General features: G+C 40.1%; 1 protein-coding gene across 25 annotated transcripts in view; it reads left to right on the forward strand.

The window, feature by feature from the left end:
• LOC145500187 (uncharacterized) overlaps positions 1–23319 on the forward strand; it is a 111689-nt gene that overhangs the window by 18274 nt on the left and 70096 nt on the right. For 5 of the 25 annotated variants that reach the window (XM_081479671.1, XM_081479681.1, XM_081479673.1 and 2 more), the window contains exons 2-32: positions 822–1592; positions 2028–2057; positions 2185–2205; positions 3353–3661; positions 3821–4591; positions 5027–5056; positions 5184–5204; positions 6353–6661; positions 6821–7591; positions 8028–8057; positions 8185–8205; positions 9353–9661; positions 9821–10591; positions 11028–11057; positions 11185–11205; positions 12353–12661; positions 12821–13591; positions 14028–14057; positions 14185–14205; positions 15353–15661; positions 15821–16591; positions 17028–17057; positions 17185–17205; positions 18354–18662; positions 18822–19592; positions 20029–20058; positions 20178–20201; positions 20427–20587; positions 21446–21781; positions 22393–22493; positions 22789–22881. In XM_081479671.1, coding sequence (XP_081335797.1) covers positions 822–1592; positions 2028–2057; positions 2185–2205; positions 3353–3661; positions 3821–4591; positions 5027–5056; positions 5184–5204; positions 6353–6661; positions 6821–7591; positions 8028–8057; positions 8185–8205; positions 9353–9661; positions 9821–10591; positions 11028–11057; positions 11185–11205; positions 12353–12661; positions 12821–13591; positions 14028–14057; positions 14185–14205; positions 15353–15661; positions 15821–16591; positions 17028–17057; positions 17185–17205; positions 18354–18662; positions 18822–19592; positions 20029–20058; positions 20178–20201; positions 20427–20587; positions 21446–21781; positions 22393–22493; positions 22789–22881 — 8302 coding nt within the window. Of the gene's footprint in view, positions 1–821; positions 1593–2027; positions 2058–2184; positions 2206–3346; positions 3662–3820; positions 4592–5026; positions 5057–5183; positions 5205–6346; positions 6662–6820; positions 7592–8027; positions 8058–8184; positions 8206–9346; positions 9662–9820; positions 10592–11027; positions 11058–11184; positions 11206–12346; positions 12662–12820; positions 13592–14027; positions 14058–14184; positions 14206–15346; positions 15662–15820; positions 16592–17027; positions 17058–17184; positions 17206–18347; positions 18663–18821; positions 19593–20028; positions 20059–20177; positions 20202–20426; positions 20588–21445; positions 21782–22392; positions 22494–22788; positions 22882–23319 lie in introns of all 25 variants that reach the window. The other 20 variants (XM_081479688.1, XM_081479679.1, XM_081479686.1 and 17 more) reach the window with 20 other exon arrangements.

Consider the following 23319-nt stretch of genomic DNA (forward strand, 5'->3'; position numbering starts at 1 on the left):
GCTCGATACTGTACTGCTATCCTGCAGCAAGAAGGCGAAACAAAAGATCTTCATTTGTTTCACCTCACATAACATTCCATCTATGCTTTTGCCGGTAAGGCAAGGTGCGAAGGAAAAAAGCCTGAATCAGAATGCTATTATTCGTGTTTTTGATAAATATAAATATATAGATTTACTAAAAGTCAAGTTTCAGAGTATTTCAATTCATGGATTCTCTTAAAAGGAGAAGCAAGTAGAATCAAAATACATAACGGTCTATTCTACTAAAAAGACAATTCTAGTTTGTCTTGTTCGTGAGATAAAGGGAAATCAACTGGCGTTCGAAAATATTTGATTTTAACTCCAATTGTGTTTCAATTGCACTTGTATTAGTACTGACAATTGATGGAAATCAAACAGAGTTTGTAATATTATGCAGCTGACCTGCCGGTATAATGCTTCACCACCAGTGTCTGAAGTACTGTGGAAAATAAATGGGACTGTTATCGCAAGAAATACAAGTCTGGAGATAAATGACTCAAGAATAACTATTCCACATTACAATAAAACCCAACTTCAGCTGAACATTCTTAACACGACCTCAAAAGATGCTGGAAATTACACCTGTTGTGTTGCAAATGGTGTAGGCTACTCATCCGATACGATTGTAATTGTTGTTGAAGGTGTGTTTTAGAGTACAGAACCAATTATTCAATAGGCTCATACCTTGCACTCATGTTTGTGTCTCTGAGGCTATTTACGTTCTGCGTCTATATTATGCAAAATCAGTGGTAGTCTAAAACATATCATGTATACTCTGACACGGGATTACCATCCATTAGGATTATCAAGTTCCACTGTGTCGACTAGTTCAAACACCAGTGCAAGTGTGTCTCCAAGTTCAACCAGCAGTGCCAGTATATCTCAAAGTTCAGGCAGCAGCAGTGTCAATGTGTCGCCAAGTTCAAGCGCCAGTGCCAGTGTCTCGAACAGTTCAAGCAGCAGTCTCAGTGTCTCTGACAGTTCCAGCAGCAGTGCCAGTGTGTCTGACAGATCCAGCAGCAGCACTAGTGGTTCAGATTTCGTAAGTTCCAGTAGCAGTATCAGTTTGTCTACCACTTCAATCAGCAGCACCAGTGTTTCAGATTCCGTAACTTCCAGCACCAGTGCCACTGTATCTAAAAGTTCAAGCAGCAGTGTCAGTGTATTGCCCAGTTCCAGCAGTAGCGCCAGTGTGTCTGACGATTCCAGCAGCAGCGCTAGTGTTTCCGCATCCGTAAGTAACAGCAGCAGTGTCAGTGTATCTAAAAGTTCAAGCAGCAGTGCCAGTGTTTCAGAGTCGCAAAGTTCCAGCAGCAGCGCTAGTGTTTCAGACACCGTAAGTTCAAGAAGCAGTAGCAGTTTGTCGCCAAGTTATAGCAGCAGCGTCACGGCAAGCCTTATCCAAAACGTTTCAGTCAGCTCCAGTGCGTCACACTCTCAAAGCTCAACGCCGCCTATGTCGACAAATGTCTTAGCAATTTCAACATCGGCAAGTGAAGATGGTTCCTCGTCTACAAGTCCCTTGAAGAGTACATCTCCGTCAGTGAGTCAGACCATCTCTGCATCAAAAAGTGAGTCCTTAAGCCTTTTGTCATTAGTCAATAAATGGGTTCGTTTTCCAGAGTATAATAAACCATTGCAGTGCACCTAGAGTTTCCCATGTTACCAAAAACATGCAACCCAACAATCGATCAAGTTTCGGGGAAAATGTTCGAGCGATCATTAAAGCACGACAAGGCATAGCATGGCATGGCTTGGGATGGCATGGCACGGGCATAGCATGTCATGCAGGGTTTGGCCTATCATGGGATTACCCTTACCCTTACCTTAACAGAGAGGAGCAAATGATCTATAATGGCTGACTATTACGATATAAAAGAGCTAGCACTGTAGTACTACCATAGCTATGTCATTCTGGCAATCGTTGTTGCGTTTAACGTTTGTGACCCCAAAATTTAGTATCAGAATCGTTAATAATTTCTGTTGTCGTTTTGTCTTTACCTTAGCTACAATGATTGCCGTGCAATCTACTGTAGGTAAGTCTGCTGTTTATTCATTACACATTCTCTCATTATCGACATACGTATTTGTATAATTATAAACACTGCTAATTACCTCATACTCTATTGACATTTTCTTCACATTTTTCGTTTTTCTCGTCAGCTACAACTCCAGCTCCAACTAGTGAGTACACATAAGATCAGCGTAATATTTCTTTTTATCTGTGTTAATGTAAATGATTTTATGACTCTGCCGGAGGTACAAATAATAATGTCATGTGTAAGTAAATGTCTTAGAGTTATTATCAAAGAAAGTTCGAAATGTGGCGTCTTCAGTTTTAGCTGGCCATAACGTGCAACAAGCTATATGTAAGTTATACATTTTTTATTTTTATTTTTTGATTTCATTGAAGCCGCTCCAAGGGAGAAATATATGTATCCGTATAATTTTAGTTGATGCTATAATAATGTTTCAAAAAAATGTACTAAACATGTTGTGGCCATCTTCGTGACGGTTGCCGCCACAACAGTACAACCGGTTGAAACGCCCTTGATTTTAGATCTACGAGATTTTCCGTTAATGACAAGTCATGTGACCCTTCCTCCACCCCCACCCACTCTGAGTTCGTGTGGAATATTGATTAGCATGTTTGAACATACTAATAATGCAACTTTGTTCCAAGTTTTAACAAATTGTAAGAGGGATTTTGGAGCCATCTTTATGTTGTGAAACCACTCCCATAATTATTAAACTTGTTATAAAGTGGAAACTGTAGGAATTATTGCGCGTTTAAGGCACACCGTCCTATTAAATATTCTAACCAAAATTTCTCGTTCTTTGATTTTCCCCTATACATACGATGGAATTGTTTGACGAAACAGCGGCAGTATTAATCCATCAAAGTAGAAGTGCTGAAATATGCTGGAGATGGCTGTCAGCCAGCTATTGAATTTAAAAGCTCGATACTGTACTGCTATCCTCCAGCAAGATGGCGAAACAAACGATCTTTGTTTGTTTCACCTCACATAACATTGCATCTATGCTTTTGCCGGTAAGACAAGGTGCGAAGGAAAAAAGCCTGAATCAGAAAGCTGTTATTCGCGTATTTGATAAAAAAAAAATATATATAAGATTTACTGGAAGTTATGTTTAAGAGTATTTCAATTCATGGATTCTCTTAAAAGGAGAAGCAAGTAGAATCAAAATACATAACGGTCCATTCTACTAAAAAGACAATTCTAGTTTGTCCATTTCTTGTTCGCGAGATAAAGGGAAATCAACTGGCGTTCGAAAATATTTGATTTTAACTCCAATTGTGTTTCAATTGCAGTTGTATTGGTAGTGACAATTGATGGAAATCAAACAGAGTTTGTAACGATAGGGGACAATACGCAGCTGACCTGCCGGTATAATGCTTCACCACCAGTGTCTGAAGTACTGTGGAAAATAAATGGGACTGTTATAGCAAGAAATACAAGTCTGGAGATAAATGACTCAAGAATAACTATTCCACATTACAATGAAACCCAACTTCAGCTGAAAATTCTTAACACTACCGCACAAGATGCTGGAAATTACACCTGTGATGTTGCAAATGGTGTTGGCAACTCATCCGATACGATTGTAATTGTTATTGAAGGTGTGTTTTAGAATACAGAACCAATTATTCAATAGGCTCATACCTTGCACTCATGTTTGTGTCTCTGAGGTTATTTACGTTGTGTGTCTATATTATGCGAAATTAGTGGTAGTCTAAAACATATCATGTATACTCTGACAAGGGATCACCATCCATTAGGATTATCAAGAGCCACTGTGTCGACTAGTTCAAGCACCAGTGCAAGTGTGTCTCCAAGTTCAACCAGCAGTGCCAGTGTATCTGAAGGTTCAGGCAGCAGCAGTGTCAATGTGTCGCCAAGTTCAAGCGCCAGTGCCAGTGTCTCGAACAGTTCAAGCAGCAGTCTCAGTGTCTCTGACAGTTCCAGCAGCAGTGCCAGTGTGTCTGACAGATCCAGCAGCAGCACTAGTGGTTTAGATTTCGTAAGTTCCAGTAGCAGTATCAGTTTGTCTACCACTTCAATCAGCAGCACCAGTGTTTCAGATTCCGTAACTTCCAGCACCAGTGCCACTGTATCTAAAAGTTCAAGCAGCAGTGTCAGTGTATTGCCCAGTTCCAGCAGTAGCGCCAGTGTGTCTGACGATTCCAGCAGCAGCGCTAGTGTTTCCGCATCCGTAAGTAACAGCAGCAGTGTCAGTGTATCTAAAAGTTCAAGCAGCAGTGCCAGTGTTTCAGAGTCGCAAAGTTCCAGCAGCAGCGCTAGTGTTTCAGACACCGTCAGTTCAAGAAGCAGTAGCAGTTTGTCGCCAAGTTATAGCAGCAGCGTCACGGCAAGCCTTATCCAAAACGTTTCAGTCAGCTCCAGCGCGTCACACTCTCAAAGCTCAACGCCGCCTATGTCGACAAATGTCTTAGCAATTTCAACATCGGCAAGTGAAGATGGTTCCTCGTCTTCAAGTCCCTTGAAGAGTACATCTCCGTCAGTGAGTCAGACCATCTCTGCATCAAAAAGTGAGTCCTTAAGCCTTTTGTCATTAGTCAATAAATGGGTTCGTTTTCCAGAGTATAATAAACCATTGCAGTGCACCTAAAGTTTCCTATGTTACCAAAAACATGCAACCCAACAATCGATCAAGTTTCGGGGAAAATGTTCGAGCGATCATTAAAGCACGACAAGGCATAGCATGGCATGGCTTGGGATGGCATGGCACGGGCATAGCATGTCATGCAGGGTTTGGCCTATCATGGGATTACCCTTACCCTTACCTTAACAGAGAGGAGCAAATGATCTATAATGGCTGACTATTACGATATAAAAGAGCTAGCACTGTAGTACTACCATAGCTATGTCATTCTGGCAATCGTTGTTGCGTTTAACGTTTGTGACCCCAAAATTTAGTATCAGAATCGTTAATAATTTCTGTTGTCGTTTTGTCTTTACCTTAGCTACAATGATTGCCGTGCAATCTACTGTAGGTAAGTCTGCTGTTTATTCATTACACATTCTCTCATTATCGACATACGTATTTGTATAATTATAAACACTGCTAATTACCTCATACTCTATTGACATTTTCTTCACATTTTTCGTTTTTCTCGTCAGCTACAACTCCAGCTCCAACTAGTGAGTACACATAAGATCAGCGTAATATTTCTTTTTATCTGTGTTAATGTAAATGATTTTATGACTCTGCCGGAGGTACAAATAATAATGTCATGTGTAAGTAAATGTCTTAGAGTTATTATCAAAGAAAGTTCGAAATGTGGCGTCTTCAGTTTTAGCTGGCCATAACGTGCAACAAGCTATATGTAAGTTATACATTTTTTATTTTTATTTTTTGATTTCATTGAAGCCGCTCCAAGGGAGAAATATATGTATCCGTATAATTTTAGTTGATGCTATAATAATGTTTCAAAAAAATGTACTAAACATGTTGTGGCCATCTTCGTGACGGTTGCCGCCACAACAGTACAACCGGTTGAAACGCCCTTGATTTTAGATCTACGAGATTTTCCGTTAATGACAAGTCATGTGACCCTTCCTCCACCCCCACCCACTCTGAGTTCGTGTGGAATATTGATTAGCATGTTTGAACATACTAATAATGCAACTTTGTTCCAAGTTTTAACAAATTGTAAGAGGGATTTTGGAGCCATCTTTATGTTGTGAAACCACTCCCATAATTATTAAACTTGTTATAAAGTGGAAACTGTAGGAATTATTGCGCGTTTAAGGCACACCGTCCTATTAAATATTCTAACCAAAATTTCTCGTTCTTTGATTTTCCCCTATACATACGATGGAATTGTTTGACGAAACAGCGGCAGTATTAATCCATCAAAGTAGAAGTGCTGAAATATGCTGGAGATGGCTGTCAGCCAGCTATTGAATTTAAAAGCTCGATACTGTACTGCTATCCTCCAGCAAGATGGCGAAACAAACGATCTTTGTTTGTTTCACCTCACATAACATTGCATCTATGCTTTTGCCGGTAAGACAAGGTGCGAAGGAAAAAAGCCTGAATCAGAAAGCTGTTATTCGCGTATTTGATAAAAAAAAATATATATATAAGATTTACTGGAAGTTATGTTTAAGAGTATTTCAATTCATGGATTCTCTTAAAAGGAGAAGCAAGTAGAATCAAAATACATAACGGTCCATTCTACTAAAAAGACAATTCTAGTTTGTCCATTTCTTGTTCGCGAGATAAAGGGAAATCAACTGGCGTTCGAAAATATTTGATTTTAACTCCAATTGTGTTTCAATTGCAGTTGTATTGGTAGTGACAATTGATGGAAATCAAACAGAGTTTGTAACGATAGGGGACAATACGCAGCTGACCTGCCGGTATAATGCTTCACCACCAGTGTCTGAAGTACTGTGGAAAATAAATGGGACTGTTATAGCAAGAAATACAAGTCTGGAGATAAATGACTCAAGAATAACTATTCCACATTACAATGAAACCCAACTTCAGCTGAAAATTCTTAACACTACCGCACAAGATGCTGGAAATTACACCTGTGATGTTGCAAATGGTGTTGGCAACTCATCCGATACGATTGTAATTGTTATTGAAGGTGTGTTTTAGAGTACAGAACCAATTATTCAATAGGCTCATACCTTGCACTCATGTTTGTGTCTCTGAGGTTATTTACGTTGTGTGTCTATATTATGCGAAATTAGTGGTAGTCTAAAACATATCATGTATACTCTGACAAGGGATCACCATCCATTAGGATTATCAAGAGCCACTGTGTCGACTAGTTCAAGCACCAGTGCAAGTGTGTCTCCAAGTTCAACCAGCAGTGCCAGTGTATCTGAAGGTTCAGGCAGCAGCAGTGTCAATGTGTCGCCAAGTTCAAGCGCCAGTGCCAGTGTCTCGAACAGTTCAAGCAGCAGTCTCAGTGTCTCTGACAGTTCCAGCAGCAGTGCCAGTGTGTCTGACAGATCCAGCAGCAGCACTAGTGGTTTAGATTTCGTAAGTTCCAGTAGCAGTATCAGTTTGTCTACCACTTCAATCAGCAGCACCAGTGTTTCAGATTCCGTAACTTCCAGCACCAGTGCCACTGTATCTAAAAGTTCAAGCAGCAGTGTCAGTGTATTGCCCAGTTCCAGCAGTAGCGCCAGTGTGTCTGACGATTCCAGCAGCAGCGCTAGTGTTTCCGCATCCGTAAGTAACAGCAGCAGTGTCAGTGTATCTAAAAGTTCAAGCAGCAGTGCCAGTGTTTCAGAGTCGCAAAGTTCCAGCAGCAGCGCTAGTGTTTCAGACACCGTCAGTTCAAGAAGCAGTAGCAGTTTGTCGCCAAGTTATAGCAGCAGCGTCACGGCAAGCCTTATCCAAAACGTTTCAGTCAGCTCCAGCGCGTCACACTCTCAAAGCTCAACGCCGCCTATGTCGACAAATGTCTTAGCAATTTCAACATCGGCAAGTGAAGATGGTTCCTCGTCTTCAAGTCCCTTGAAGAGTACATCTCCGTCAGTGAGTCAGACCATCTCTGCATCAAAAAGTGAGTCCTTAAGCCTTTTGTCATTAGTCAATAAATGGGTTCGTTTTCCAGAGTATAATAAACCATTGCAGTGCACCTAAAGTTTCCTATGTTACCAAAAACATGCAACCCAACAATCGATCAAGTTTCGGGGAAAATGTTCGAGCGATCATTAAAGCACGACAAGGCATAGCATGGCATGGCTTGGGATGGCATGGCACGGGCATAGCATGTCATGCAGGGTTTGGCCTATCATGGGATTACCCTTACCCTTACCTTAACAGAGAGGAGCAAATGATCTATAATGGCTGACTATTACGATATAAAAGAGCTAGCACTGTAGTACTACCATAGCTATGGTCATTCTGGCAATCGTTGTTGCGTTTAACGTTTGTGACCCCAAAATTTAGTATCAGAATCGTTAATAATTTCTGTTGTCGTTTTGTCTTTACCTTAGCTACAATGATTGCCGTGCAATCTACTGTAGGTAAGTCTGCTGTTTATTCATTACACATTCTCTCATTATCGACATACGTATTTGTATAATTATAAACACTGCTAATTACCTCATACTCTATTGACATTTTCTTCACATTTTTCGTTTTTCTCGTCAGCTACAACTCCAGCTCCAACTAGTGAGTACACATAAGATCAGCGTAATATTTCTTTTTATCTGTGTTAATGTAAATGATTTTATGACTCTGCCGGAGGTACAAATAATAATGTCATGTGTAAGTAAATGTCTTAGAGTTATTATCAAAGAAAGTTCGAAATGTGGCGTCTTCAGTTTTAGCTGGCCATAACGTGCAACAAGCTATATGTAAGTTATACGTTTTTTATTTTTATTTTTTGATTTCATTGAAGCCGCTCCAAGGGAGAACAATATGTATCCGTATAATTTTAGTTGATGCTATAATAATGTTTCAAAAAAATGTACTAAACATGTTGTGGCCATCTTCGTGACGGTTGCCGCCACAACAGTACAACCGGCTGAAACGTCCTTGATTTTAGGTCTACGAGATTTTCCGTTAATGACAAGTCATGTGACCCTTCCTCCACCCCCACCCACTCTGAGTTCGTGTGGAATATTGATTAGCATGTTTGAACATACTAATAATGCAACTTTGTTCCAAGTTTTAACAAATTGTAAGAGGGATTTTGGAGCCATCTTTATGTTGTGAAACCACTCCCATAATTATTAAACTTGTTATAAAGTGGAAACTGTAGGAATTATTGCGCGTTTAAGGCACACCGTCCTATTAAATATTCTAACCAAAATTTCTCGTTCTTTGATTTTCCCCTATACATACGATGGAATTGTTTGACGAAACAGCGGCAGTATTAATCCATCAAAGTAGAAGTGCTGAAATATGCTGGAGATGGCTGTCAGCCAGCTATTGAATTTAAAAGCTCGATACTGTACTGCTATCCTCCAGCAAGATGGCGAAACAAACGATCTTTGTTTGTTTCACCTCACATAACATTGCATCTATGCTTTTGCCGGTAAGACAAGGTGCGAAGGAAAAAAGCCTGAATCAGAAAGCTGTTATTCGCGTATTTGATAAAAAAAAAATATATATAAGATTTACTGGAAGTTATGTTTAAGAGTATTTCAATTCATGGATTCTCTTAAAAGGAGAAGCAAGTAGAATCAAAATACATAACGGTCCATTCTACTAAAAAGACAATTCTAGTTTGTCCATTTCTTGTTCGCGAGATAAAGGGAAATCAACTGGCGTTCGAAAATATTTGATTTTAACTCCAATTGTGTTTCAATTGCAGTTGTATTGGTAGTGACAATTGATGGAAATCAAACAGAGTTTGTAACGATAGGGGACAATACGCAGCTGACCTGCCGGTATAATGCTTCACCACCAGTGTCTGAAGTACTGTGGAAAATAAATGGGACTGTTATAGCAAGAAATACAAGTCTGGAGATAAATGACTCAAGAATAACTATTCCACATTACAATGAAACCCAACTTCAGCTGAAAATTCTTAACACTACCGCACAAGATGCTGGAAATTACACCTGTGATGTTGCAAATGGTGTTGGCAACTCATCCGATACGATTGTAATTGTTATTGAAGGTGTGTTTTAGAGTACAGAACCAATTATTCAATAGGCTCATACCTTGCACTCATGTTTGTGTCTCTGAGGTTATTTACGTTGTGTGTCTATATTATGCGAAATTAGTGGTAGTCTAAAACATATCATGTATACTCTGACAAGGGATCACCATCCATTAGGATTATCAAGAGCCACTGTGTCGACTAGTTCAAGCACCAGTGCAAGTGTGTCTCCAAGTTCAACCAGCAGTGCCAGTGTATCTGAAGGTTCAGGCAGCAGCAGTGTCAATGTGTCGCCAAGTTCAAGCGCCAGTGCCAGTGTCTCGAACAGTTCAAGCAGCAGTCTCAGTGTCTCTGACAGTTCCAGCAGCAGTGCCAGTGTGTCTGACAGATCCAGCAGCAGCACTAGTGGTTTAGATTTCGTAAGTTCCAGTAGCAGTATCAGTTTGTCTACCACTTCAATCAGCAGCACCAGTGTTTCAGATTCCGTAACTTCCAGCACCAGTGCCACTGTATCTAAAAGTTCAAGCAGCAGTGTCAGTGTATTGCCCAGTTCCAGCAGTAGCGCCAGTGTGTCTGACGATTCCAGCAGCAGCGCTAGTGTTTCCGCATCCGTAAGTAACAGCAGCAGTGTCAGTGTATCTAAAAGTTCAAGCAGCAGTGCCAGTGTTTCAGAGTCGCAAAGTTCCAGCAGCAGCGCTAGTGTTTCAGACACCGTCAGTTCAAGAAGCAGTAGCAGTTTGTCGCCAAGTTATAGCAGCAGCGTCACGGCAAGCCTTATCCAAAACGTTTCAGTCAGCTCCAGCGCGTCACACTCTCAAAGCTCAACGCCGCCTATGTCGACAAATGTCTTAGCAATTTCAACATCGGCAAGTGAAGATGGTTCCTCGTCTTCAAGTCCCTTGAAGAGTACATCTCCGTCAGTGAGTCAGACCATCTCTGCATCAAAAAGTGAGTCCTTAAGCCTTTTGTCATTAGTCAATAAATGGGTTCGTTTTCCAGAGTATAATAAACCATTGCAGTGCACCTAAAGTTTCCTATGTTACCAAAAACATGCAACCCAACAATCGATCAAGTTTCGGGGAAAATGTTCGAGCGATCATTAAAGCACGACAAGGCATAGCATGGCATGGCTTGGGATGGCATGGCACGGGCATAGCATGTCATGCAGGGTTTGGCCTATCATGGGATTACCCTTACCCTTACCTTAACAGAGAGGAGCAAATGATCTATAATGGCTGACTATTACGATATAAAAGAGCTAGCACTGTAGTACTACCATAGCTATGGTCATTCTGGCAATCGTTGTTGCGTTTAACGTTTGTGACCCCAAAATTTAGTATCAGAATCGTTAATAATTTCTGTTGTCGTTTTGTCTTTACCTTAGCTACAATGATTGCCGTGCAATCTACTGTAGGTAAGTCTGCTGTTTATTCATTACACATTCTCTCATTATCGACATACGTATTTGTATAATTATAAACACTGCTAATTACCTCATACTCTATTGACATTTTCTTCACATTTTTCGTTTTTCTCGTCAGCTACAACTCCAGCTCCAACTAGTGAGTACACATAAGATCAGCGTAATATTTCTTTTTATCTGTGTTAATGTAAATGATTTTATGACTCTGCCGGAGGTACAAATAATAATGTCATGTGTAAGTAAATGTCTTAGAGTTATTATCAAAGAAAGTTCGAAATGTGGCGTCTTCAGTTTTAGCTGGCCATAACGTGCAACAAGCTATATGTAAGTTATACGTTTTTTATTTTTATTTTTTGATTTCATTGAAGCCGCTCCAAGGGAGAACAATATGTATCCGTATAATTTTAGTTGATGCTATAATAATGTTTCAAAAAAATGTACTAAACATGTTGTGGCCATCTTCGTGACGGTTGCCGCCACAACAGTACAACCGGCTGAAACGTCCTTGATTTTAGGTCTACGAGATTTTCCGTTAATGACAAGTCATGTGACCCTTCCTCCACCCCCACCCACTCTGAGTTCGTGTGGAATATTGATTAGCATGTTTGAACATACTAATAATGCAACTTTGTTCCAAGTTTTAACAAATTGTAAGAGGGATTTTGGAGCCATCTTTATGTTGTGAAACCACTCCCATAATTATTAAACTTGTTATAAAGTGGAAACTGTAGGAATTATTGCGCGTTTAAGGCACACCGTCCTATTAAATATTCTAACCAAAATTTCTCGTTCTTTGATTTTCCCCTATACATACGATGGAATTGTTTGACGAAACAGCGGCAGTATTAATCCATCAAAGTAGAAGTGCTGAAATATGCTGGAGATGGCTGTCAGCCAGCTATTGAATTTAAAAGCTCGATACTGTACTGCTATCCTCCAGCAAGATGGCGAAACAAACGATCTTTGTTTGTTTCACCTCACATAACATTGCATCTATGCTTTTGCCGGTAAGACAAGGTGCGAAGGAAAAAAGCCTGAATCAGAAAGCTGTTATTCGCGTATTTGATAAAAAAAATATATATATAAGATTTACTGGAAGTTATGTTTAAGAGTATTTCAATTCATGGATTCTCTTAAAAGGAGAAGCAAGTAGAATCAAAATACATAACGGTCCATTCTACTAAAAAGACAATTCTAGTTTGTCCATTTCTTGTTCGCGAGATAAAGGGAAATCAACTGGCGTTCGAAAATATTTGATTTTAACTCCAATTGTGTTTCAATTGCAGTTGTATTGGTAGTGACAATTGATGGAAATCAAACAGAGTTTGTAACGATAGGGGACAATACGCAGCTGACCTGCCGGTATAATGCTTCACCACCAGTGTCTGAAGTACTGTGGAAAATAAATGGGACTGTTATAGCAAGAAATACAAGTCTGGAGATAAATGACTCAAGAATAACTATTCCACATTACAATGAAACCCAACTTCAGCTGAAAATTCTTAACACTACCGCACAAGATGCTGGAAATTACACCTGTGATGTTGCAAATGGTGTTGGCAACTCATCCGATACGATTGTAATTGTTATTGAAGGTGTGTTTTAGAGTACAGAACCAATTATTCAATAGGCTCATACCTTGCACTCATGTTTGTGTCTCTGAGGTTATTTACGTTGTGTGTCTATATTATGCGAAATTAGTGGTAGTCTAAAACATATCATGTATACTCTGACAAGGGATCACCATCCATTAGGATTATCAAGAGCCACTGTGTCGACTAGTTCAAGCACCAGTGCAAGTGTGTCTCCAAGTTCAACCAGCAGTGCCAGTGTATCTGAAGGTTCAGGCAGCAGCAGTGTCAATGTGTCGCCAAGTTCAAGCGCCAGTGCCAGTGTCTCGAACAGTTCAAGCAGCAGTCTCAGTGTCTCTGACAGTTCCAGCAGCAGTGCCAGTGTGTCTGACAGATCCAGCAGCAGCACTAGTGGTTTAGATTTCGTAAGTTCCAGTAGCAGTATCAGTTTGTCTACCACTTCAATCAGCAGCACCAGTGTTTCAGATTCCGTAACTTCCAGCACCAGTGCCACTGTATCTAAAAGTTCAAGCAGCAGTGTCAGTGTATTGCCCAGTTCCAGCAGTAGCGCCAGTGTGTCTGACGATTCCAGCAGCAGCGCTAGTGTTTCCGCATCCGTAAGTAACAGCAGCAGTGTCAGTGTATCTAAAAGTTCAAGCAGCAGTGCCAGTGTTTCAGAGTCGCAAAGTTCCAGCAGCAGCGCTAGTGTTTCAGACACCGTCAGTTCAAGAAGCAGTAGCAGTTTGTCGCCAAGTTATAGCAGCAGCGTCACGGCAAGCCTTATCCAAAACGTTTCAGTCAGCTCCAGCGCGTCACACTCTCAAAGCTCAACGCCGCCTATGTCGACAAATGTCTTAGCAATTTCAACATCGGCAAGTGAAGATGGTTCCTCGTCTTCAAGTCCCTTGAAGAGTACATCTCCGTCAGTGAGTCAGACCATCTCTGCATCAAAAAGTGAGTCCTTAAGCCTTTTGTCATTAGTCAATAAATGGGTTCGTTTTCCAGAGTATAATAAACCATTGCAGTGCACCTAAAGTTTCCTATGTTACCAAAAACATGCAACCCAACAATCGATCAAGTTTCGGGGAAAATGTTCGAGCGATCATTAAAGCACGACAAGGCATAGCATGGCATGGCTTGGGATGGCATGGCACGGGCATAGCATGTCATGCAGGGTTTGGCCTATCATGGGATTACCCTTACCCTTACCTTAACAGAGAGGAGCAAATGATCTATAATGGCTGACTATTACGATATAAAAGAGCTAGCACTGTAGTACTACCATAGCTATGGTCATTCTGGCAATCGTTGTTGCGTTTAACGTTTGTGACCCCAAAATTTAGTATCAGAATCGTTAATAATTTCTGTTGTCGTTTTGTCTTTACCTTAGCTACAATGATTGCCGTGCAATCTACTGTAGGTAAGTCTGCTGTTTATTCATTACACATTCTCTCATTATCGACATACGTATTTGTATAATTATAAACACTGCTAATTACCTCATACTCTATTGACATTTTCTTCACATTTTTCGTTTTTCTCGTCAGCTACAACTCCAGCTCCAACTAGTGAGTACACATAAGATCAGCGTAATATTTCTTTTTATCTGTGTTAATGTAAATGATTTTATGACTCTGCCGGAGGTACAAATAATAATGTCATGTGTAAGTAAATGTCTTAGAGTTATTATCAAAGAAAGTTCGAAATGTGGCGTCTTCAGTTTTAGCTGGCCATAACGTGCAACAAGCTATATGTAAGTTATACGTTTTTTATTTTTATTTTTTGATTTCATTGAAGCCGCTCCAAGGGAGAACAATATGTATCCGTATAATTTTAGTTGATGCTATAATAATGTTTCAAAAAAATGTACTAAACATGTTGTGGCCATCTTCGTGACGGTTGCCGCCACAACAGTACAACCGGCTGAAACGTCCTTGATTTTAGGTCTACGAGATTTTCCGTTAATGACAAGTCATGTGACCCTTCCTCCACCCCCACCCACTCTGAGTTCGTGTGGAATATTGATTAGCATGTTTGAACATACTAATAATGCAACTTTGTTCCAAGTTTTAACAAATTGTAAGAGGGATTTTGGAGCCATCTTTATGTTGTGAAACCACTCCCATAATTATTAAACTTGTTATAAAGTGGAAACTGTAGGAATTATTGCGCGTTTAAGGCACACCGTCCTATTAAATATTCTAACCAAAATTTCTCGTTCTTTGATTTTCCCCTATACATACGATGGAATTGTTTGACGAAACAGCGGCAGTATTAATCCATCAAAGTAGAAGTGCTGAAATATGCTGGAGATGGCTGTCAGCCAGCTATTGAATTTAAAAGCTCGATACTGTACTGCTATCCTCCAGCAAGATGGCGAAACAAACGATCTTTGTTTGTTTCACCTCACATAACATTGCATCTATGCTTTTGCCGGTAAGACAAGGTGCGAAGGAAAAAAGCCTGAATCAGAAAGCTGTTATTCGCGTATTTGATAAAAAAAAAATATATATAAGATTTACTGGAAGTTATGTTTAAGAGTATTTCAATTCATGGATTCTCTTAAAAGGAGAAGCAAGTAGAATCAAAATACATAACGGTCCATTCTACTAAAAAGACAATTCTAGTTTGTCCATTTCTTGTTCGCGAGATAAAGGGAAATCAACTGGCGTTCGAAAATATTTGATTTTAACTCCAATTGTGTTTCAATTGCAGTTGTATTGGTAGTGACAATTGATGGAAATCAAACAGAGTTTGTAACGATAGGGGACAATACGCAGCTGACCTGCCGGTATAATGCTTCACCACCAGTGTCTGAAGTACTGTGGAAAATAAATGGGACTGTTATAGCAAGAAATACAAGTCTGGAGATAAATGACTCAAGAATAACTATTCCACATTACAATGAAACCCAACTTCAGCTGAAAATTCTTAACACTACCGCACAAGATGCTGGAAATTACACCTGTGATGTTGCAAATGGTGTTGGCAACTCATCCGATACGATTGTAATTGTTATTGAAGGTGTGTTTTAGAGTACAGAACCAATTATTCAATAGGCTCATACCTTGCACTCATGTTTGTGTCTCTGAGGTTATTTACGTTGTGTGTCTATATTATGCGAAATTAGTGGTAGTCTAAAACATATCATGTATACTCTGACAAGGGATCACCATCCATTAGGATTATCAAGAGCCACTGTGTCGACTAGTTCAAGCACCAGTGCAAGTGTGTCTCCAAGTTCAACCAGCAGTGCCAGTGTATCTGAAGGTTCAGGCAGCAGCAGTGTCAATGTGTCGCCAAGTTCAAGCGCCAGTGCCAGTGTCTCGAACAGTTCAAGCAGCAGTCTCAGTGTCTCTGACAGTTCCAGCAGCAGTGCCAGTGTGTCTGACAGATCCAGCAGCAGCACTAGTGGTTTAGATTTCGTAAGTTCCAGTAGCAGTATCAGTTTGTCTACCACTTCAATCAGCAGCACCAGTGTTTCAGATTCCGTAACTTCCAGCACCAGTGCCACTGTATCTAAAAGTTCAAGCAGCAGTGTCAGTGTATTGCCCAGTTCCAGCAGTAGCGCCAGTGTGTCTGACGATTCCAGCAGCAGCGCTAGTGTTTCCGCATCCGTAAGTAACAGCAGCAGTGTCAGTGTATCTAAAAGTTCAAGCAGCAGTGCCAGTGTTTCAGAGTCGCAAAGTTCCAGCAGCAGCGCTAGTGTTTCAGACACCGTCAGTTCAAGAAGCAGTAGCAGTTTGTCGCCAAGTTATAGCAGCAGCGTCACGGCAAGCCTTATCCAAAACGTTTCAGTCAGCTCCAGCGCGTCACACTCTCAAAGCTCAACGCCGCCTATGTCGACAAATGTCTTAGCAATTTCAACATCGGCAAGTGAAGATGGTTCCTCGTCTTCAAGTCCCTTGAAGAGTACATCTCCGTCAGTGAGTCAGACCATCTCTGCATCAAAAAGTGAGTCCTTAAGCCTTTTGTCATTAGTCAATAAATGGGTTCGTTTTCCAGAGTATAATAAACCATTGCAGTGCACCTAAAGTTTCCTATGTTACCAAAAACATGCAACCCAACAATCGATCAAGTTTCGGGGAAAATGTTCGAGCGATCATTAAAGCACGACAAGGCATAGCATGGCATGGCTTGGGATGGCATGGCACGGGCATAGCATGTCATGCAGGGTTTGGCCTATCATGGGATTACCCTTACCCTTACCTTAACAGAGAGGAGCAAATGATCTATAATGGCTGACTATTACGATATAAAAGAGCTAGCACTGTAGTACTACCATAGCTATGGTCATTCTGGCAATCGTTGTTGCGTTTAACGTTTGTGACCCCAAAATTTAGTATCAGAATCGTTAATAATTTCTGTTGTCGTTTTGTCTTTACCTTAGCTACAATGATTGCCGTGCAATCTACTGTAGGTAAGTCTGCTGTTTATTCATTACACATTCTCTCATTATCGACATACGTATTTGTATAATTATAAACACTGCTAATTACCTCATACTCTATTGACATTTTCTTCACATTTTTCGTTTTTCTCGTCAGCTACAACTCCAGCTCCAACTAGTGAGTACACATAAGATCAGCGTAATATTTCTTTTTATCTGTGTTAATGTAAATGATTTTATGACTCTGCCGGAGGTACAAATAATAATGTCATGTGTAAGTAAATGTCTTAGAGTTATTATCAAAGAAAGTTCGAAATGTGGCGTCTTCAGTTTTAGCTGGCCATAACGTGCAACAAGCTATATGTAAGTTATACGTTTTTTATTTTTATTTTTTGATTTCATTGAAGCCGCTCCAAGGGAGAACAATATGTATCCGTATAATTTTAGTTGATGCTATAATAATGTTTCAAAAAAATGTACTAAACATGTTGTGGCCATCTTCGTGACGGTTGCCGCCACAACAGTACAACCGGCTGAAACGTCCTTGATTTTAGGTCTACGAGATTTTCCGTTAATGACAAGTCATGTGACCCTTCCTCCACCCCCACCCACTCTGAGTTCGTGTGGAATATTGATTAGCATGTTTGAACATACTAATAATGCAACTTTGTTCCAAGTTTTAACAAATTGTAAGAGGGATTTTGGAGCCATCTTTATGTTGTGAAACCACTCCCATAATTATTAAACTTGTTATAAAGTGGAAACTGTAGGAATTATTGCGCGTTTAAGGCACACCGTCCTATTAAATATTCTAACCAAAATTTCTCGTTCTTTGATTTTCCCCTATACATACGATGGAATTGTTTGACGAAACAGCGGCAGTATTAATCCATCAAAGTAGAAGTGCTGAAATATGCTGGAGATGGCTGTCAGCCAGCTATTGAATTTAAAAGCTCGATACTGTACTGCTATCCTCCAGCAAGATGGCGAAACAAACGATCTTTGTTTGTTTCACCTCACATAACATTGCATCTATGCTTTTGCCGGTAAGACAAGGTGCGAAGGAAAAAAGCCTGAATCAGAAAGCTGTTATTCGCGTATTTGATAAAAAAAAAAATATATATAAGATTTACTGGAAGTTATGTTTAAGAGTATTTCAATTCATGGATTCTCTTAAAAGGAGAAGCAAGTAGAATCAAAATACATAACGGTCCATTCTACTAAAAAGACAATTCTAGTTTGTCCATTTCTTGTTCGCGAGATAAAGGGAAATCAACTGGCGTTCGAAAATATTTGATTTTAACTCCAATTGTGTTTCAATTGCAGTTGTATTGGTAGTGACAATTGATGGAAATCAAACAGAGTTTGTAACGATAGGGGACAATACGCAGCTGACCTGCCGGTATAATGCTTCACCACCAGTGTCTGAAGTACTGTGGAAAATAAATGGGACTGTTATAGCAAGAAATACAAGTCTGGAGATAAATGACTCAAGAATAACTATTCCACATTACAATGAAACCCAACTTCAGCTGAAAATTCTTAACACTACCGCACAAGATGCTGGAAATTACACCTGTGATGTTGCAAATGGTGTTGGCAACTCATCCGATACGATTGTAATTGTTATTAAAGGTGTGTTTTAGAGTACAGAACCAATTATTCAATAGGCTCATACCTTGCACTCATGTTTGTGTCTCTGAGGTTATTTACGTTGTGTGTCTATATTATGCGAAATTAGTGGTAGTCTAAAACATATCATGTATACTCTGACAAGGGATCACCATCCATTAGGATTATCAAGAGCCACTGTGTCGACTAGTTCAAGCACCAGTGCAAGTGTGTCTCCAAGTTCAACCAGCAGTGCCAGTGTATCTGAAGGTTCAGGCAGCAGCAGTGTCAATGTGTCGCCAAGTTCAAGCACCAGTGCCAGTGTCTCGAACAGTTCAAGCAGCAGTCTCAGTGTCTCTGACAGTTCCAGCAGCAGTGCCAGTGTGTCTGACAGATCCAGCAGCAGCACTAGTGGTTCAGATTTCGTAAGTTCCAGTAGCAGTATCAGTTTGTCTACCACTTCAATCAGCAGCACCAGTGTTTCAGATTCCGTAACTTCCAGCACCAGTGCCACTGTATCTAAAAGTTCAAGCAGCAGTGTCAGTGTATTGCCCAGTTCCAGCAGTAGCGCCAGTGTGTCTGACGATTCCAGCAGCAGCGCTAGTGTTTCCGCATCCGTAAGTAACAGCAGCAGTGTCAGTGTATCTAAAAGTTCAAGCAGCAGTGCCAGTGTTTCAGAGTCGCAAAGTTCCAGCAGCAGCGCTAGTGTTTCAGACACCGTCAGTTCAAGAAGCAGTAGCAGTTTGTCGCCAAGTTATAGCAGCAGTGTCACGGCAAGTCTTAACCAAAACGTGTCAGTCAGCTCAAGTGCGTTACAGTCCCAAAGCTCAGCGCCGCCTTTGTCGACAAATGTCTTAGCAATTTCAACATCGGCAAGTGAAGATGGTTCCTCGTCTACAAGTCCCTTGAAGAGTACATCTCCGTCAGTGAGTCAGACCATCTCTGCATCAAAAAGTGAGTCCTTAAGCCTTTTGTCATTAGTCAATAAATAGGTTCGTTTTCCAGAGTATAATAAACCATTGCAGTGCACCTAGAGTTTCCTATGTTACCAAAAACATGCAACCCAACAATCGATCAAGTTTCGAGGAAAGTGTTCGAGGGATCATTAAAGCACGACAAGACATAGCATGGCATGGCATGGTATGGCATGGCACGGGCATAGCATGTCATGCAGGGTTTGGCCTATCATAGCATTACCTTTACCCTTACCTTAGCAGAGAGAAGCAAATAATCTATAATGGCTGACTATTACAATATAAGAGAGCTAGCACTGTAATACAACCATAGCTATGATCATTCTGGCAATCGTTGTTGCGTTTAACGTTTGTGACCCCAAAATTTAGTATCAAAAACGTTAATAATTAGTGCTGTCGTTTCGTCTTTACATTAGCTACAATGATTGCCGTTTCATCTACTCTAGGTAAGTCTCTTGTTTATTCATTACAGATTGTCTCATTATCTACATACATATTTGTATAATTATAAACATGCACTGCTAAGTATAAATACTGTATTTACAGTTTTATTTTTTCTTGTCAGCTACAACAACTCCAGTTCCAACAAGTGAGTACACATAATATCAGCGCAATGGTTCTTTTTATTTCCGTTATTGTAAATGATTTTATGATTCTACGCGAGGGGCAATGAATAGTATCATGTGTAAATAAATGCCAAAAGGCTATTATCGAAGAAAGTTCGAAATGTGACGTTGTACATTTTTAAGTGGCTATCTCGTGCTACAAGCAATATATAGGTTATATATGTTAATTTTTTTTTATTTCATTGAAGCGGCTCCACATGCGAACAATATGTATCCATATGGGCCGCAGCAGAATGATAACGAGTTTCGTCTTGAAGACTCTCCTTTCTCCTCCTCCTCCCGCTGCTTGAGGATCGACACGGATTTTACTGGATTTCCATTCTTCTCGGAGAGGCATTACAAGCTGTTTGTAAGTATAGAGTGTTTTCAAAATGACGTCACGGCAGCCATATTGGCATCACCCTGTCGGTGTCCCAAGCCGATACTGATGGTATTGAGCTTTTCTCGTAATTTAACACTCATTCCAGTAAAATTGCATTGCTCCTGGCTACGTAAGTGAAAACGCTCTGTTTGTGGATATTCATGTACGTCTAAAGAACTTTTCGCTTTTATTTACGAAAGTGAGCAATATTCCACCACCGCCTGATTTCAAATGGACAAGGACTGGGTGCGAGTCTGTAAATTATGGGATTAGCAACTATTGATCCACATAGTCATAAAGAGCAGACCAAGCTTTACAAAATCCCCAAGTTTGGTGTAAATGGACCCAATAGTAAGCAAGATACAGCCATTTGAAAATGTCAAAATTTACATAGAAATGTACGGCCATGCGAACGCGTGTCCGGATGACTTAACATTTCTTTGTTAATTTTGACGTTTTTAAATGGCTGTATCTCAGTCAAAACTAGCCTGATTAACACCAAACTTGGGGAGTTTTTGAGTCTCGGTGTGCTCTTTCTGACCATGTGGATCAATAGTTCCTTATCCCATAATTTACAGACTCGTACCTAATCGTTCTCGGTTTGAAATCAGGCAATAGAGCTCATGTGGTGACTCTTTAGTGCCTCGATTCATCCTGAAATATAAACTTGTACCTAGATGGATTAATATCCAATCAAGTAGCAGTGCTAATGACAGCTTTCATCTCCATAAGGAAGTAAGACAGAGTTAACCAATAATAAATTCGTACACATGTAATACTTGCTCTTTGCCAAACAAGAGTTGATGTGGTGTGCTTTAATCTAAACACTTTCTCTTCATTTTGTAGATATGCCGCAATGGTATAATCCAGTTGAATTATGAATGGAGCTGGTGGTGGCCACGGAAGTTTGGTGTCTACAGGTGGCTGAGAAATATGGCAATTATCGCACCGTTCTGGGCCACGACCGATACGTATTTTGCCTTCAGAGACAATCATTCTAAGGTATATTATCAAGTGTACAGCCAAACCAAGGAAAGCTCTTCTGAAATACTCGAAATGGCTTCAAACCATGTAAAGCTCTATGGCGACCGTAACAAATTTGCCAACTTTGCTGCTAGTTGGGTTCTTGTTGTGACCTGGTACAATCTCTGTCCATACGATTACGACAACAACTGTCGTTGGGTAAGACGTCTGTTATCCACGTTACTACTACTACCAATGCTATTATTATGGAGAAAACGTTCCGTTAAACGACATGTCGCTGGGTAAACAGCGATTAGTATAGGTTGATTAGTATAGGTTGCGGAAACAGTGAATCGGTAGGGCTTTTGCACGCTCTGACTGGGTAATCAACTAATAACGCTTAGTATAGATTAGTATAGATTAGCATAGATTAGTATAGATTAGTATAGATTGATTAGTATAGGTTGCGGAAACAGTGAGTCGGTAGGGCTTTTGCACGCTCTGACTGGATAATCAACTAATAACTAGCTTTTCCCATAGTGTTACTCCTAAAACTGCTCGCATTGCCGCAGGTGCTGTTTTATGAACTGTTGAGACATTTGATAATTATTACGGTCTTGAATATGCATGTAGCGATCTCGTACGTCCATAAGAAAAAAAACTTTGAAAGTGACAAAAGTCCATTAAACTGAAAAAGAAAAACCTAGAACGTTTTTTTGTCGATCGCCTTATGTCGTCAAGGGACTTGCTGTTGCTGATCGCTGACACGGGTTGCTGCATTTTCTTGCATACTCATTTGCAATCTAATTTTACTTTGATTTCTCTTTCAGAGTAACACTTTTCAGGCTGTCATAATTACGGATGGATTTAACACATTTTTGATGTACAACTACCCTTATGGTGGAATTGAGTGGGTGGTTCCAGCGGATCCGTAAGTGGATTTGCATTGAATCTAATCAGCGTTTTCATGTGAGAAATGATTTAGGCTTTTGCGCCTCAAGATTGGCCATGGCTTAACAGTGGAAATCAATCTATCAATCACTTTTCCCCTCCGTCTAGCCATCAATCTTGTTATTTTGTTACCATTGTTGGTGATGATGGTAATTTTGTTATTTTTTTATTTTTTGGTAATAGTTTTGTTGTTGTTATTTTGTCGTCGTTGCTCGTCTTTCCGCGGAGGGCGTAAGGGAAAAAGCATTCAAATTGTGTAACTTTCATTCTTGCAGGGACAATTACCGTTACTGGACTGGTTACTACGGTCTTCCTGTCGCTGGCTGGAACGCAGGAAATGATGGCAAAGATTATTACAACCACGAAGCGTGAGAAGTTAAATTTACGTCTATATTAGTGTGATAAAGAAGAGCTGAGTTAAGGGGAGTTTAAACAGGGACAATTTCAAACTTATTCTATCGTGGTGTCGTTTACTACAATGAAACTCTTATTCTGTGCTAATTGCAGTCGTCCTACATTACAACAATGAAACTTTTTACACTAGTACAACTACTACGCTTCTTATTGGTAGAAAAAAACTGGCGCCACCTACTCAACCATTCAGAACTAAAACGAAAACCCATCGTGACCCGCTCGCACCTTTTCCCGAGTTTTATAGTGTCAGTTACACATATTTTCTAGAGAGTTTTGATTGGTTCACTGTATTGTCTGTGTCTTCCCTGATTGGCTAGAGCTTCAGCTTTGGTTTTTCGACACTCAAAGAAAAATTGTTCATCTTCTGGAGTAAAAGTGTGAACTTTACTTTC

Source organism: Orbicella franksi, chromosome 10 (genome assembly GCF_964199315.1).
Source record: "Orbicella franksi chromosome 10, jaOrbFran1.1, whole genome shotgun sequence".
Lineage (NCBI taxonomy): Eukaryota > Metazoa > Cnidaria > Anthozoa > Scleractinia > Merulinidae > Orbicella > Orbicella franksi.